The sequence below is a fragment of the Mya arenaria genome, chromosome 13 (genome assembly GCF_026914265.1).
Source record: "Mya arenaria isolate MELC-2E11 chromosome 13, ASM2691426v1".
Taxonomy (NCBI): domain Eukaryota; kingdom Metazoa; phylum Mollusca; class Bivalvia; order Myida; family Myidae; genus Mya; species Mya arenaria.
Genome location: NC_069134.1, coordinates 52,164,769 through 52,183,605, shown reverse-complemented (window position 1 = coordinate 52,183,605; position 18,837 = coordinate 52,164,769). Strand labels below are relative to the sequence as shown.

Here is an 18,837-nt window from a genome sequence, read left to right as displayed (position 1 = left end):
TATAGCATAAATGGTAGTAGCAAAAAAAACCCATTTCGATTGCTCGTTTCCTCCGGATAGGCCTTTACAATGTTTTTATCCTCTTGAAATTTGAGATGGTAAATACTAAAAAGATTGTATTAACTCTATTATAGCATACGAAATTGAAATAACTTAAATCCAACCAACTTACTAAGGAAAGAGTTTAGATTTATATAATTGTATACTATATATCATATCTGCTAGGCTTTTATGTTAATTTAGATACGTACGTTATTATACAAAGAAATCATGCAAGTCGTGAGTATAAGCTTATCTTAACACGAACTATGAAGGGAAAAAGTCATTTAACGACCTCCCAATTGAGTTTGCATATCCCGGATTTCACAAACTCAAGTACCCTTTAATAACGTAAAAGGTATTTGCCTGGTTAATGAACAGATTATTTTAACAGATACAGCTTTTTGACAAATTTTTTTATCCTGTAATAGCATTTTTTACACACAAACTAAAATTTTCTTTTACGAGTCTGAGTCTCAAACGCAGACGTTTAGTCTAGATGCTCGTGAATACGGACAAAGACAAATATCTACTAATTCTGTACATTTAATGTCGCTGTCTCTTGAAAACGAGATCAGGTCAGGGAACATTAATTCACCATCTTGTTCGTCAACTTGACACATACAACACATAAATGGCAAACATTATTGAATCAAAAGCCAGGGCTGTCACATCTTGTATGGATATTTGATTTTGAAGATTTCAAAAACGCATGTGCAGAACAATGTTAAGAAATTGAAGTCCTAGAATGAGTTTTTTTTGTTACGTTGACCTACGCTGCAAGTAGACCGCGTAGTAATTTTAATTTAGCAGTAAATCTTAAGGACTTTACTCTTTGAGGAATTTAAAACGAAACAATTACCGTTGTATCAGCGGCTATCTTTCAATAAGTTTTATTGAAAAGCATGTGGTCAGGTAGAAATAAAAAAATCGCTAATAAAAAATATTACACACCACTGAGGTTAATGTGGCATTAAAAGGATCAGCCAGTCAGCATCCAAATGTCGTAATCGTAAAAGTCGAAATGCTTCAGACAACGGTTTATCACCTTAGCGGTCGTTATAATTTTGAGAGACAGGTCGGACCGGGCGTTAAAAGTTATGACGCCCTTTGCTCTATATTTCTATAAAAAAACCCAGATATTGACAGACTGATAAACATTTTCTCTCATTATCAATCCTCAAATTGGAGTGCATGATACCCCTAAGAAGCGTTTATCTACCTAAAGTTTAAAACAATGTTCTCTTTGTTGGAAGGAAATAAAATGTCTTTGTATTTTAAAGTACAAAGCTTGGAAATTATGTGAATGTCTGAAATGTGCCGGACTATTCGTTAGAATTTAAGTGTTCCTATTCACCGCCGAATATAATATTGAATGACTGCAGTTTTCATTAAAAATGGTATGAAAGTATGACAACTGTTGTGGTTTTAAAGTAGAGTGCCGCTTGATTTGATTAAATCAACCATCGGAAGTGTCATGGTGTAACTATAACACATGAAATATTTATATTCAATAACAGCTTGCACGAGTTCACGCATTAGAGATTCATACGCTACAATGCATCAATTGCTATGATTTATTATTTCTCCGCTGTGTAATACATTCATGCTATGTTTCTTGATAAAAACAATGAAGCTATTTGTCTATAGTGATTGATCGTTTCTAGCCATGTATTCGTCCCGCTGTGTTTTGGCTTTTTTGCAATGCAATAAATTCCTCCATTTACCCAAATATAATCATCTATACTACAAACGAAGAGTCTGCGGTCACGGCATATTCCAATTAATGAAGGACAGACTGATATATTCGGCGTGTTCCATGTATCATATACACGTTATATGTCATAATTTGTTTATTTCAGCCTGTTTATTGTTTTTATTCGCAAAAAAAGAAGAAGAAATACACCATTCGGAACTTCTCTGCCATTTTTCGTCGAGGACAACTACCGATGTATATGGACCGTTTCTTATGTCAGATATCTTTATATTTATCTACGCTGCAAGTATATCGAGTAGTGATTTCAATTTACTAGTTAAACTTTACTCTTAGGAATCTTGATTAATTAAGCAATCATTCACTTCATTGACGATCAATTTAAACACAGATATACAGCACATATGTTAATACTCTGAAATTAATCAAAACTATTACTCAAAAATTTAAGAACCACTTTACTGATGCACTGGCATACATCTGATGTTGTTTTCGATTAAAAACTGGCCAAGAATTTTCGAATATAAACTCGAGGACAAAAGAAACGCCTCAATTTAGTGTAACGTGAAATCAGAAACTTTGTTAAGTGTTTATTTTAATAGTTCCAATTTCATAGGAAGGAACATATCTAAGAGTACATACACCATTTATTCGATTTGTTTAAACAACAACGTTGGTTTATAAAAGACGTCGTAACGGAAGATGGTGTAAAGTTTTCTCATGAACTTTAATAATGAGTATGCTCTTTGGAGACACTATCTAACTCTGGACGGCATTGATCCACACAAACGTCTCACCACTTCCCGAGAAATAAGAGCCCATTCCTCTCTCAATGCTTTGGCAAGCTCATTACGTGTCCGTGGGGCTTGGTGACGTCGTCAGAAACGAAGTCTTAATTCATCCCAAACATGTTCAATAGGGTTTAAATCCGGTGACTTTGAGGACCATTTGAGTGTAACGGGCGTTGTCGTGCTGAAAGGTGAGACGTTGACGTCGCATCATTTGAATAACAACAGGCCGCAATACTTCGTGGTGGTCTGGAGGTCACATTTCCCTCAAGTATGATGAGTTCTGACCGAAAACTATAATTAATGGCAACCCACACCATTACACTCAACCGTCCGTATCGATCAGTTTTCAGAATGACGTTCCTGTTGAATCGTTCTCCACGCGACGATATACTCACGCTCGGCAATCAGTGTGGAACAAAGTAAAGCGTGATTCATCACTGAACACAAAATCATTCCAATAACGCCTTTGAAGATGATGCTAAGCCCAGAGACGCCTTGCTCTTCGATGACGTTCCGATAGAATGGGTTCTTGATAATGGCAATGGAAGCAAATTTGATAATCTCGGAGACGTCTAGACACTGTCCTTCGATGTATCGGCCTACCACGAGTTCCGACGATATCAACAGCGATTGCTTATGCCGTCAAAAAGCGTCCACGCGAATGACATTGATGTATATATACGTCATGACGGGGAGTGGTTACCCTAAATGCAAGCGAGGTCGGTCATTTACCGTCCAAGTATCCCTAAATCGTCTCACAAGACGCACAGTAGTCGATCTTCTTACATTTAACCGAGTTGCGACAATATACTGAGATACACGAGCATCGAGTTGGCCTCAAACCCTATTCCGATTTTCAACTTTAACGTGGCATCTTTATGTTTGCAATGTTTTCGATTTTCACGTTTGATTTGTGACATATTAGTTTTATTACAATATATACGTGAGGCGTTTCTTTTGTCCTTGAGTTTAGATACACCAGCAAAAGTCGAAAACGGAACATTTTTTTTCTTTATTATACACAAAACCTTTGGGCATATCACCTAAGGTTCATTTCCATGCGTCCACGTACTGCGAATGAGAATCATCATCGTGATGGTCAAAATAAAGTTATGAAAATTGAACCTACCATTTGAGTTTTAAAGAACAATATTTTGGACTACTATTTATCTACAACCTTTAAACATTCAAGTTCGAATTTGCAACCTGAATTTACAAGTTTTATTAGGCATACTATCACATTTCTTGTCATTTTAAAACTGTCTCTTCAGAGCATCAGCACTTGGTTTTGTTCAACCAATCATTATTGTACTTGTTAACGTCAACTTACATCCAAATCCATTCATTAGGGCTACTCTCTGTTTAAACCGTCTTTCGTGTACATATTTATATATTTTCAAGCCTTCCGCGACCATAGACTATGATTATAAACTCTTACAATAACCGGTGCTAGTGGGCGTTGACAGTGGTTTACTGAGGTCAATCAACTGTCTAAATGGATTGTATCTGTATAATTTGATTAGGTACTCCCAAAGGAGCGCTCTTCCAAAATAAATTCAACTTTCCATAAAATTGGACGCTTAGTGGCACCTGCATTAAACATGGCGTTTACTAAGGAATGGGTGTATACGTAATGCTTTAGGGCGAATAATTTGGACAAAAATGTACGAAATATACATGTTTTACACTACTAGCTGTTGTTTCAACTACCATACTATATCGTATGAAACGAAAACAATTTTGAACAATACAAGTACATCATGGAAGAAAGATGGGACACACATATATGAGTATGATTATATCAAAGAACGAAACAACAGTCTCGGATTTAGTGAGACTGTTCTGAGAATGAAACTGAAACGCATTCCATATGAAACCATGACGCTTCTGGGATATTTACCAATTTTTATAACACCGACACTTCGAACCGTCGATATCTATTTTGAAGTGAAATGATAAGGCTCGTAATTTTAACAAGAGCACCGCCTGCGAGTGCTGAACGCTCGTTTGATTTTATCCTTTTACGGTTTATTTATTTCAGGTATTTCAGGTATAACATTTGATAGTCAACAGGTATTCCAAAGTTTGAAAGTGATAGCTTTGATAGTTTGCATGTAAGTGACCCAAATGCTTAAATATCCCCCACCCTCCCCCTACCTTTCCAAATGTGTGACTCAAACCCGTTTGATATATTCAAGTGCATTATCCATTTATTGTCTGTGAAAGAAATTGAAACAAAAATTGAAGAAGCTATGTCCAATTCTCAAAATCAACCAAAATCCATCAAAATTCATGTTTTTATAAATAAACAACAGGTGAGACTCAGCATCTTTAGGGTACAATGTGAAGAAGGTATTAGATGAACAAGTTCGCAAGTTTCAAAGTGATAGCTTTGATAGTTTCCATGTAAGTGGATCTAAGTCATTTTCAAAATTCAGACCATCTGAAAACAGATAGTCGGAACCCAATTAATTATAAGATTGAAATCCAAAATTTAAATGTAGGATATTTAAGAAATAAAAGTAGACCAAATACCTTGAAATCCGTTTACGTTCAAAAATATAATCTATACAGTTAAAGGGTTCCTCAATGTTCAAATCAATACTTACTAGAATATATCTCATGATAGTGTGATATTAAGGTTTACCTTCAAATGTGTTCTAGTAAAAATTGCCTTTGATCTTGATATTCCTAGTCACGAATGTATATGCCATCGCATTTAAAGGGAGAAACCTTTGATAATATTTACCTACCCACCACATACATTAAATATTCTAGCTAATATAAGTATTTTCGGGAATTCTACAATTCGTCATAACATTTCTAAGGTCAATATGAATGCATTTTCATTAGCTGTCCGCCTATTATTACATATATTGTGCGTAAAACACTTTTTCTCATGTTTCTAAAGACGGATTATTCATGGAATCAACTGGATTACGCTCACTTAATTTTCTATAAGGAATATTAGATTTTGAATAATTGAGGCCCTACTCGAAAGCCAAAACGGCAGCCGCCTCAGCGGTATTCTATTTTCACAAGTTTGTAAGCTATAATAAATAATCCCGACTGACCAGAATACACAATGTGGGTGCAACGTTTAAAACCATCTAAAAAGACGTATTGTTTGTTTATGGTCACGTCTGCACTATCCAGATTATTAAACACAAAGACTGCGAAACCGGGGCAGCTGTTCTTGGTAGTGAACTCGCGATGACATAATTAAGCTGGAAGATAAATATAAAATTCATTAATCACTATAAAAAGCTTCGAACTATCAAGACGTCCTTTTAATTGTTTCTGGTTTTACCATAGACAGAATAGGAGTTTTGTTCAGAAAGCAAAATGTACTTTCTGCGAAATTAGAGAGGCCTTTTGAATACATATAACGGAATAAATAAATGACTGAATATTGGGAGTAGGGTTTGTTATTGGTCCCAGCTAAATAGAAATATTGCAACCACAACATAAAAACATGATTTATAGAATAAATACATCATTGTAAAAAATGAGGCTCAATGACGTTGAAAGTTTTGTTCTATGTTTGCTCTATTTGCTACAACCTTCGCAACAACGGAAGTATGATGAAATGTTTAAAGTGACACTCGTATTTAAACTCAATACATACACATGTATAACAAACATACATTTTGAGTGATAAACCTTTACCTACGAGTACTTACTAAATAATGCATCTATGAAAAAAATATTAAATAATGATAAAACGATTGTAATCTTGAATGTAATAGCTGAACACATACAAATATTAAATGATTGGTGAGTACTTAAAGACTAATTGTGATCTACTATCATCTCATAAGGCAGAAATACCGTGTTTTCTGCACCGTTCTTTCACTGACAAATTAAACACAGTATTCTTCATAAAAAAAAAGTATTGTTTTCAATATGTATTCATCTTTTTTGGTAAATTAAAACATTTCTATTAATTGTGATACATCTTTTTTGGGCTTGCATCTTTAAGAATCTGCCAAGAACCGTTTTAAAGGGAAACGTTCAATGGTCCGTGCATGAACATTAAAAATAAATAATAACAAGGACAACATTGTTTATATGAACATATCTTTTACGATATAAAAACACATTATTACATACTATTTTTTTATGCTCCATTGTGACGGAAGCGGAGAGCTTATAGAATCACGCTCGAGTCCGTTTTCTGGGTATGGTGAAAGGCGAACACCTTAACCACTGGACCATTGTCACCACTTATATGGGTTATAGTTTTATATCCGGTGAATCACTCAGTACAAACGGATGGTACGGGCTGCTTTGTTAACATGATCGTAATCTTTGACAAGGATGCCAATATCGCCATTACTATAATTGGTGACGTCTCCAACGATGAGGAAGGATGGTTTTGTTTCGGATTATTTAGTTTAGAGATGGAACGATTATCAAAAACAATCGATAAATCGTCGCTGACAATATCAGGTCGGCGACAGTCGTGTGGCATGAAGGGAAGATTCTTGGGCACCACCTCCAACTTGCATGGATATTTATTGGCACCGATTTCTACCATATGTACACATGGACCTCATTAAGACCCCATTGAATAATGCGCATCAAAAGGGGGGGGGGGGTATGCCTCATATTACCGTCCTTTGCTCGTGACAACAAAAATGTATTGATACAATCATTGGGGCAATTTCACTTTTTTCAAATCGATGTGCTCATGAAATTGAAAATAAAAGTCATCCTCTCGCTTAGAATCCTTACAAAGAATACTTCTGAAAACAAGGTTGCCACTGATTTTGAGGGATGTCGATTTTATTAGAAGCTATACTATCGACTTGTTCTAATACATATAAAAAGCGAAAAACAAAAACATTATAAATCATTTACTAGCATGCTTTTTATTATTACTACAACAAGCGGACTCGAATTTACATGAACAACGGCAACATTCATGAACTCACTGAGCGTCAATTATATAAATAATAAAAACAACAAACATGTAACCATACATTTAACTTGTATATACGTTTTAATTGTCACAGTTGACTATTACATTCATGCATACATGCGTATTCAGGTTTGTCAGTTATTGCATAATTTAGATTAATGTGTGCTTGGCAAATAACATAAGCCATGACGGGATTTTGGAACCAAATTCGACACCCAGGAATTCCTAGATGGCTCAAATATCCACAGACTGTTATTCGCCGTATGTTTATAGGCTTGTGACCGTCATCATCACTAGACCCATAGTGGTCCCCGAGGTCTGTGGTTATGAGCACTTTCCCGCTCATTTGCATTATGTTGTTTTTTTAGCGAGTCGGACGAAACTCACATTCCGAAGTTGTCTACCGACTCCCCGTATTTGTAGTTGTCTCTCAGAATTTGTTCACTGACACCAGCCTCCATAGCCATCATGGCTGACAATTTCGGATCCTTGAAGATTGCTTGTGAACCCTCAGTTTTAACCTAGCAAGGCCAAAGGCAGACGAATGCGACCCTCAACTCTCTTGCGCAGTCAACAGCCATTCGATCGCAGCCTTTTTTCCGATACAATACGGCACGTTTAACGTACACACCATTCCTCCGTGACCGGAAATGTTAATTATGAGTCCCAACTTCCAGGGCATCATCAGACGAGCAGCATAAACCAAACATAGGTGGTGGTTTCGTAAACCAACTTGATTCAGCTCATCATATATATTATCGGGTAGTTCCCAGAAAGGCACTTTGACGTTATCAACGCATGCGTTGAATGCCGAGAACGCGTTATTAACGAGAACATCTAAACGGTTATTCTGTTCCCGAGCAACCTTTTCAAACAATTTCTTAACATCGTCGTCGTTCTTGTGATCACACAGTACAGGGATGCATTTGCCTCCCCTTGATTCGATCTCCTCACACGTTTGTTCGAGGGAACCCGGAAATTGAGCATCATCCTTGGCCTTGAGAGTCCTTCCGGTAACGTACACAGTGGCCCCATGTGCGCCTAGCTGCAAGGCGATCCCGCGGCCGATGCCCCGTGTAGCTCCTGTCACGATGCAGACTTTGTCTTTCAATGACGCTCTGTAAGTATACCGCGAAGAAAGAATAATCGAATATAAATGCTTTGTGTAAATATCAGTACGTGAAGTTAGCGGCCTAGCGGCCTAGCGGCCTAGCGGCGTGAAGTTAGCGGCCTAGCGGCCTAGCGGCGTGAAGTTAGCGGCCTGGCGGCCTAGCGGCCTAGCGGCGTGAAGTTGGCGGCTTAGCGGCCTAGCGGCCTGGCGGCCTAATTATTTTTTCTATTTCCAAGCAATTGTTAATGCGTTTTTTTAAAACAATGATAAATCAAGGTTTTTATTCATATAGTTACATAGCGGCCTTAAATTGTTATATATTCAGAATATTTTTCTTTACCTTTTATTCTAAAACAATTTTAAATTAACTGTTTTATGCACAAATTATCACTCTGAAGCGTTTTTCAAACTTTTTTCAAAAAAGTCGATCAAGCACTTCAGCGACCTAGCGGCATAGAAGCCTGAAATTATCGGCCTAGCGGCCTAGCGGCCTAGCGGCCTAGCGGCCTAAATTGAATCCTATTTCAAAGCATGTATACATGCATTTTCTTCTAAAACAATAACATTTTAACTGTTTTTATGCACAAATTAACACATTGAAGCGATTATCAACAGTTTTTTTCCAAAAACGTCGATAAAGCAGTCAGCTATTTCAAAGCATTAAACATGCCTGTTCTTCTTAATCAATGATATATTTACTGTTTATATGCACAAATTATCACTCTGAAGCGTTTTTCAACTTTTTTTCAAAAAAGTCGATCGAGCACTTCAGCGGCCTAGCGGCGTGAAGTTAGCGGCCTGGCGGCCTGGCGGCCTAGCGGCCTAGCGGCCTAAAATGGTATCCTATTTCAAAGCATGTATAAATGCATTTTCTTCTTAAACAATGACATATTAACTGTTTTTATGCACAAATTAACACTTTGAAGCTATTAGCGATTATCAATATTTTTTTTTTAAAAGCGTCGATAAAGCAGTCAGCTATTTCAAAGCATTAAACATGCCTGATCTTCTAAAACAATGATATATTTACTGTTTTATGCACAAATTATCACTCTTAAGCGTTTTTTATTTTTTTTCAAAAAAGTTGATCGAGCACTTCAGCGGCCTAGCGGCCTAGCGGCCTAGCGGCGTGAAGTTAGCGGCCTGGCGGCCTAGCGGCCTAAAATGGTTTCCTATTTCAAAGCATGTATACATGCATTTTCTTCTAAAACAATGACATATTAACTGTTTGAATGCACAAATTAACACTTTGAAGCTATTAGCGATAATCAGCATCTTTTTTTTTTCTTCAAAAAAGTCGATTAAGCAGTCAGCTATTTCAAAGCATTAAACATGCCTGATCTTCTTAATCAATGATATATTTACTGTTTATATGCACAAATTATCACTCTGAAGCGTTTTTCAACTTTTTTTCAAAAAAGTCGATCGAGCACTTCGGCGGCCTAGCGGCCTAGCGGCGTGAAGTTAGCGGCCTGGCGGCCTAGCGGCCTAGCGGCCTAAAATGGTATCCTATTTCAAAGCATGTATACATGCATTTTCTTCTAAAACAATGACATATTAACTGTTTTTATGCACAAATTAACACTTTGAAGCAATTAGCGATTATCAACATATTTTTTTTAAAAGCGTCGATAAAGCAGTCAGCTATTTCAAAGCATTAAACATGCCTGATCTTCTAAAACAATGATATATTTACTGTTTATATGCACAAATTATAACTCTGAAGCGTTTTTAATTTTTTTTTTCAAAAAAGTCGATCGAGCACTTCAGCGGCCTAGCGGCGTGATGTTAGCGGCCTGGCGGCCTAGCGGCCTAGCGGCCTAGCGGCCTAAAATGCTATCCAATTTCAAAGCATGTATACATGCATTTTCTTCTTAAACAATGACATATTAACTGTTTTTATGCACAAATTAACACTTTGAAGCTATTAGCGATTATCAATATTTTTTTTTAAAAAGCGTCGATAAAGCAGTCAGCTATTTCAAAGCATTAAACATGCCTGATCTTCTAAAACAATGATATATTTACTGTTTTATGCACAAATTATCACTCTGAAGCGTTTTTTATTTTTTTTCAAAAAAGTTGATCGAGCACTTCAGCGGCCTAGCGGCGTGAAGTTAGCGGCCTGGCGGCCTAGCGGCCTAAAATGGTTTCCTATTTCAAAGCATGTATACATGCATTTTCTTCTAAAACAATGACATATTAACTGTTTGAATGCACAAATTAACACTTTGAAGCTATTAGCGATAATCAGCATCTTTTTTTTTCAAAAAAGTCGATTAAGCAGTCAGCTATTTCAAAGCATTAAACATGCCTGATCTTCTTAATCAATGATATATTTACTGTTTATATGCACAAATTATCACTCTGAAGCGTTTTTCAACTTTTTTTCAAAAAAGTCGATCGAGCACTTCGGCGGCCTAGCGGCCTAGCGGCCTAGCGGCGTGAAGTTAGCGGCTTGGCGGCCTAGCGGCCTAGCGGCCTAAAATGGTATCCTATTTCAAAGCATGTATACATGCATTTTCTTCTAAAACAATGACATATTAACTGTTTTTATGCACAAATTAACACTTTGAAGCAATTAGCGATTATCAACATTTTTTTTTAAAAGCGTCGATAAAGCAGTCAGCTATTTCAAAGCATTAAACATGCCTGATCTTCTAAAACAATGATATATTTACTGTTTATATGCACAAATTATAACTCTGAAGCGTTTTTCAACTTTTTTTCAAAAAAGTCGATCGAGCACTTCAGCGGCCTAGCGGCCCAGCGGCCTAGCGGCCTAGCGGCGTGAAGTTAGCGGCCTGGCGGCCTAGCGGCCTAAAATGGTATCCTATTTCAAAGCATGTATACATGCATTTTCTTTTAAAACAATGACATATTAACTGTTTTTATGCACAAATTAACACTTTGAAGCAATTAGCGATTATCAACATTTTTTTTAAAAGCGTCGATAAAGCAGTCGCTAGGCCGCTGGGCCGCTAGGCCGCTAGGCCGCTAGGCCGCTGAAGTGCTCGATCGACTTTTTTGAAAAAAAGTTGAAAAACGCTTCAGAGTGATAATTTGTGCATATAAACAGTTAATATATCATTGATTAAGAAGAACAGGCATGTTTAATGCTTTGAAATAGCTGACTGCTTTATCGACGTTTTTGGAAAAAAACTGTTGATAATCGCTTCAATGTGTTAATTTGTGCATAAAAACAGTTAAAATGTTATTGTTTTAGAAGAAAATGCATGTATACATGCTTTGAAATAGGATTCAATTTAGGCCGCTAGGCCGCTAGGCCGCTAATTTCAGGCTTCTATGCCGCTAGGTCGCTGAAGTGCTTGATCGACTTTTTTGAAAAAAGTTTGAAACACGCTTCAGAGTGATAATTTGTGCATAAAACAGTTAATTTAAAATTGTTTTAGAATAAAAGGTAAAGAAAAATATTCTGAATATATAACAATTTAAGGCCGCTATGTAACTATATGAATAAAAAACCTTGATTTGTCATTGTTTTTAAAAAAACGCATTAACAATTGCTTGGAAATAGAAAAAATAATTAGGCCGCCAGGCCGCTAGGCCGCCAACTTCACGCCGCTAGGCCGCTAGGCCACCAGGCCGCTAACTTCACGCCGCTAGGCCGCTAGGCCGCTAACTTCACGCCGCTAGGCCGCTAGGCCGCTAGGCCGCTAACTTCACGTACATACATCAGTACATTGACTAATTCAATTGAAAACAGTAACATGATAAATGATTCAGACGAAAACACGGAAAATTATGATACTTCGATCAATTCTATCAGTTATATTTATTATGATTTTTCAAGCGATTCTTAAAAACACTTATATTATGATTTTACACATGATTCTTCATTACGATTTTACAAACGATTTAACATCCACATTATGATTTTAAAAACGGTTCTGAAATAAACTTGGATACTAAGAGTATAAAATATATTACATTTCAAACGATTCCGAGTGACATATAAAAATGAATTGTGTATTTTTTGATTCCACACATAATACTGACATATTCCTAATAGAACAAATAATTTTACATTATGACACGGACATTAAATAAACCTATAATTAAGATACTAAAACTGTTCCGTAACACAGTACATGATACTTCAAATAATTCTGACATAATAATACATTATGACACAGGGATTAATTTGCAGTAATATCAAGGTAATTAAATAGGATACTACAAATATGCCGTAATATAAACTATGATTCTAACACCTAATATATGATTCTAAAAATCATCATAATGTCATATAGTCATATATTGAGGATACTGCATTTACATAAGATACTAAAATAGTACATGTATAATTGTACATCGCATAATAATGTTATGTGTGTTGTAGCGCGATTAACAGATTAAGACAATTTGTATAAAATGACCGACGTAATACACAAACGATCATAAGAATGTCCTCGTTTTTACAAAATTACGGAAGTACATGTATATCAACGAACGGCAAATGCTACAATATTACCTCCCCTTACTAATACATTTACAGTGTTTTCATCTATTTTTAGTTACCGAAAATCCGCTTGCGATTGGATGTTATTTTTAGAAGTCGAAGACCACTTTGAATATACTGGTACCGTTGACAGTTTGAATGTAAACGTGAAATTATTCAAAATTTTATTCTTTCTTGTAATATCGTTAATTGTGATAGTATATTTGTGGAGATTTAAACTTCAAGAATTTACAATACAGAGAATACATTTGACCGGTAAGCTCGAAACTAAATTTTTATTTTATTATTGGGAATTTTCATTGACAGTGCATACATGGTTGTCTTAGTTTATAAATAAACAATACATTTGCTGGCGCGTAATTTAAAAATAATAAATTCATCATTGTTCGTGTCCTTAATAATTATGTTTTAGTTCTTAGTGTTTATTTTTTCACTTCTTTTCTCGTATTACCCATGTTTATGAAAAAACACCACCACTTTAACATCATTATTTAGTCTACGTTAAATAACTGATATTCCTTATTTTAAGGTAGTGCAAATTGGAAATATTCTTTATACACTTTTAGTTTCTTTCGTTCATTTATCGATCTTCAAAGAGATAAGCTTTTAAGATATCTATTTTTGTAACTGCATGTGTTACATTGAACTTAACATATATTATATCAAATGAATTACAAATAACATATTTTCTATATAATTGTCAGCAGCAATGGAGAACATAAAACTATTAGTTGTCGGCGACGGCGGCGTCGGCAAGAGTTGTCTTCTTATAGCATACACAACCAGCGCGTTCCCGTCGGAGTACGTCCCGACAGTGTTTGACAATTACGCTGCCAATATAATGGTTGATGGGAAACCGGTCAATTTGGGCCTCTGGGATACCGCCGGACAGGTAAGTCGTCGTTCAATTATAATAGAGCACTAGAGGATCCAGGGCGGAGGGGGGGGGGTTGCACCACTCAAATCGTGCTACATTACTTTTAATATCAATAGAAGGAGAACAGAAGTAATTAAATACGCCAAAAATGCACAATTTGGGACTATAAAACGTTAAAATGATCTTTGGGAGCCCCCCCCCTTCCCTGCCAACACTTTAAACAAATATAGTTCGGTTCTGACGGAAGAGCACAAGTTAAAGGGATACGCCCCTAAGTAACACCCCCTCTTACGTCAAATACTGGAACTGCCCATACCTCTTATACGGGCACGTCGTGTACGTGCGGACTTATCTATGTGTATACCAGTTATGTGTAACATGTACATGCATATAATCACGGTCATGTAAGATAGCAGGAGAAACATGATTTATGCGAGTATCAGCTCCCCCTCTCCCTCCCTCCCCACTCCCATTTTGAATTTCTGGATCCACCACTGCTGCTTGATTTGATTCCAATAATTTCTTTTTAGGAGGATTACGACCGCCTCATTTGAAAACGTGGAGCCAAAATGGCTACCGGAAGTGAGACATTACTGCCCTGATATACCGATTGTACTAGTCGGATGCAAGCTGGTAGGTCGATCTGCTTCATATGACATCAATTTTGTTTAAAATAAGTTATAAATGTAAAACATTCGACTGCCTGTTAAAGCTGATCTTTTGTTAGCAGTCTTCTATAACTGATTTCTCGATAATTACGCAAAAATTGGCTCATTCCAGGACAATATGAAAAAAAATGTCAAAACCGGTAAAACTGTGAGAGTGCAGGTTTAAGGGCAAATTACACCAATTTGGAAGTGACTTGTTACTACGTTAAAAGCAAAACAAAATCTAACGTTTTTTTTTAAATTAAGTACACAAGTGGAACCTTCAGTAGAAATTAGTGTTTTTTTCGCGTGCAAATTGGTCAACTGACTACATATATTGATAGAGGAAATTTATTAAGTGGTATCTTGCCTATTGCTTAGTAAAGCGAAAGTTGTTTATTGCAGGCGCACTTAGAATACTGTACATACTTAATTGGTCAATGAAAGCTAAACCTCTACTCTGCATGACTTCTGTAAAAAAAGAAAATTGTATTAATACGAGAAACTCATTCGCTGATGTTTGTTCAAATACTTTTTGTTGCAAACTGTTTGCAGACTGTAAAGATATTTTTTTACTACCGACCGTAAAAAGCCTATTTGCCGCTAGTTGTTTAAAATGTTACTTTCTGCAGATTGTTGATTGATATGTTATATATTCCAGACCTGCCGTCCACAGTATCCGCAGCCGACATCGACACGCTTACCAAGTCGCATGGACTCAAATACTGTTAAACCAGCGCCCTCACTCAAAAAGGACTAAAGAATTGCTTTGATGAAGCTGTAAATTTTTTTTTTTTTTGGAGCATAAAATTATGATAATTTGTTTACTTTTAATTATATGTTTTCCGGTGTTTTATAGAGATTTATCAGTAAAATAAAATTGATTTGTTTCTGTTTCAAGCCGTGAAAATATCAATTTGATACTTTTCACTTATTTGAAATTTAAGCCCGCTCTCGGTTTCAAATCAAACGTCAACGCGCACAGAGCTGGGACACACTTTTAACGACGTCATTTCCGAAATGAAGTTCCGTCCGCAAATGCACGTTTTTCTAAAAAAGAGTTTTAAGATGACCTTTCAAATTTTATTCAATAAATGGCGGAGTAGTAATTTGGTTATGTATTCATCCACGCTTAAAATAAAAGTGTTGTCGTTATTTTTCGGGACATGGATGCACTTAATAAAACTTCATTGATAACTGCTCATAAAATCTTTGCACACAAAAACCAAGCGAATAATAAACTATAAAAAGGAATATCAGAGAACTTTTTCTCAACCAACCAGAAATAGAAAATTGACAGCTATAATCGTGCATGAGGGGCGCCCCACGGGTAGTGGCGTAAAAAAGTGACAATTAAGAAAATAAATTAAAATTCCATAAAACTCGGAAAATAAGCATAAAAGAAACAGCAAATTTGTTTATTTCAGTGCAATATTGTATTTTATTCCACTTGTGTTCATTGAAAAACTATATTTTCTATGACACTCGTGAAATAAAATACGATCTTATACTGAAACCCCCCAAATATATCTCATCTATATATTTCAACGAGTCAGCACCGAAACTTATATTCCACGAGTGGCCACGAGTGAAATATTCACTTCTTACACTGAAACAAACAATAATCCTCTATATAATAATGGGGTTTGTTTAGATACACATAAAAAGTGAAGGATTGTCATATAACAATAAGGCTTTCTTTTGCTACAATGAATGAATGAATGAACGTTTTGTTTAAGGTGTAAACAATCTGTCTTGAGCATAGAGCTTTCAGGTAATTCAATCGATTTATGTCCTCAATGGTACTTCTGCAACGAGACTAAATTCGTATTTGTACACGTATTCTCTGATTCATAAGTCATTACTTGAAATGCACTACGATATATATATAAGTTGCTGTTTTGATTCGAGAGTAGCAAATCATTGGGAATTATATCAACTCCATGTAATGGAGGTTGTAAACAAAGGGCCAGTTAATGCTTTAACTCTTTTTATAATTACTCATCAAACTAACTGCTCACGAATGCCATGGATATTTAAGTCGAACTACGTTGGCTCGAGCTCGCTTTAGTCGATTTCATCGTTGGCTCGAACTGGATGTAAAGGACCGAATTCGTCTATCTATCTCTTTCTCGTTTGGATCGATTTGCCCGAGGCTCGAGATATTTTTGCCGGTCCCTGGGAGTTCGAGCCAACGGGGTTCAACTGTAATTCTATTTAAATACATTATTGTGAAGATATCCTGATCAATAGAATAGCTGCTGGAAACGAAAACTAAAACAAAAACATTCCATATGTTTACTCTGTCACAACGTATTGGCTGTGTCACTGTTTTCATAATACGGTTTCGGGTAGCTTGGTCGTAGCTGAATTCACATGCTTTATTTGTGAGAATGCTTTCCAGTGACGATTTATGTGAAACTGTATACAGTTAAGATGTTTGTTATTCATGTCAAAAAATAGCTCATTGGGCTAATGTTTCTTGTTTACATATACCAGTCTTTTAATAAGGATTCTTGTATCTTGTATCCTGTATCTTTCAGACACGGATAGCTCTCAACGCACCAAAGACAAAAAAATCCATGGGTTTGTTCGGTAAAGCGAAAAAGACCATCACGAATCCGCCAGTTATGCCGCAGACACGTACTAGTCTGGGTGTCAAAGCAGAAAAATGTGAAAAATGAGGAATTTTACTGCACCCCTCTGCTATACAAAATATTTTGATATGAAACAGTAGGTTTGGGTCTGTAGAACACGAAAAGTGAGTTTGGCCACTTGGCGGCTCTTGCGAAAAGGAAAATATCCAAGATGGCGCCCAAGATGGCCGCCATTAATTTCCATTTCAGTTAAAATACTATGTTTGAATAATTCTATTTTTATCAAATATCTAAGACGATATATATTTCTCATATTGTTCTTCAAATTGACAAATAACCTTAACTAATTCAATGTTAATGTATAAAAAATACCCAATTATTTTTCCTGTTAATTTGTCTTCTTTTTTAATTCATTTATCTTCAGCGTGAATTGTTTATTGTATTGTTCTTCATTTGAAACAATATTTTAGGATAAAGCTTTTATATTTTTTGAAAACGTCAAGATTTTATACTATAATAGCATGCCAAAGGTGGTCGCAAGATTGCAATTGCTGTGCGAGTCTTATAGCAAACTGTGCAAGTGTGTCATCTTAATGCATGGCATGTGTCTATTTCATAATATGTTTATGTTGCCATATTTATCTGACCTATCCCATGTCAAAGTCAAGTTCATTTCAGCCAATTTAAGGTCATGGTCATTTCAAGGTCAAGATATGAAAAATAACTCAAATAATGTTTTTCCCTGTATACTTTTTATCATTTTCATATTTACAAGTACATTTTCAACCATGAATATGTTGGTACGCAAGTCTCATAGGGCCAGTACATGAGTAGTATGAACCGGTCGATAAAAACATCCAAGGGTCTTTTAGTTAAATACCGGTTAGGAAAGTGTAATTCGTTATCATTCTTAGTAGGTGTTTGTCAAGAAAAATAATTTCATACATACCGTGGAACTTCGGGTCGGTTGGTGTGACGTCAGCATAGAACGTAGTGTAGTCATAGCAAAAGGAAGCGATTTTGAGACCCGCAATTCTTTCCACGGAGGAGTGGATCAATGGATTAGGGTGTAGGCTTAATTTGTGATAGTGGACCTCATTCGTTTCACCCTGTAGGTAAACTTTATGTTGTACTCTATTTAAAAAAAATATAATGAAATATATAATATACAATGTAAAATGCATTAATCTCATCTTACTATTCGATATTTCCAGGAAGGTTGCATTGGAATTGGACTCTTCGTTAGGGTGCAAATGTTCCTATTAATGTCTTTCAGAACTCCAAGTTGTTTTTAGGAAAAACCAAAAACAAACAAGTATATGTTATTGAAGGGACTAGACATGGGAGTGTCACGAAACCGGCAAATACATTATTTCCACAAAACAAGTCTAGAATTGTCAAACCGAGCTAGTTTGCGGCCAATAAAACATCATTTTACATGATTAAAATAATTTGATCGCTGTCTCAGCTGAGTTAACCCGTTTGAAAATAGCGAATAATGGTTTCCCAGTCTATGATGTGTATATTTAGCATGTGGAAGTCACGAGATTAGTACAAATGCATATACCAACACTATTTTTAAATTAACTGTGATTTACGTGGAAGACAAACCAAGTAAATTTTGAATTGCAAAAATACGCAAAAACTGAAAGAT

The 18,837-nt window shown here is 36.0% G+C and overlaps 1 protein-coding gene across 4 annotated transcripts in view; it reads right to left on the bottom strand.

The window, feature by feature from the left end:
- The window catches only part of LOC128214325 (dehydrogenase/reductase SDR family member 1-like), a 46,997-nt gene that overhangs the window by 27,658 nt on the left and 502 nt on the right, over window positions 1-18,837 (bottom strand). The window contains exons 2-3 of one of the 4 annotated variants that reach the window (XR_008257903.1): window positions 18,133-18,317; window positions 8,449-8,586 (exon numbers count right to left, since the gene is read on the bottom strand). Coding sequence is in view for 3 of the 4 variants with exons in the window: in XM_052920735.1 (XP_052776695.1) it covers window positions 8,022-8,586 (565 nt within the window). In the remaining variant the exon portion in view is untranslated. Of the gene's footprint in view, window positions 1-7,520; window positions 8,587-18,132; window positions 18,318-18,837 lie in introns of those variants that run through there. The other 3 variants (XM_052920738.1, XM_052920736.1, XM_052920735.1) reach the window with 3 other exon arrangements.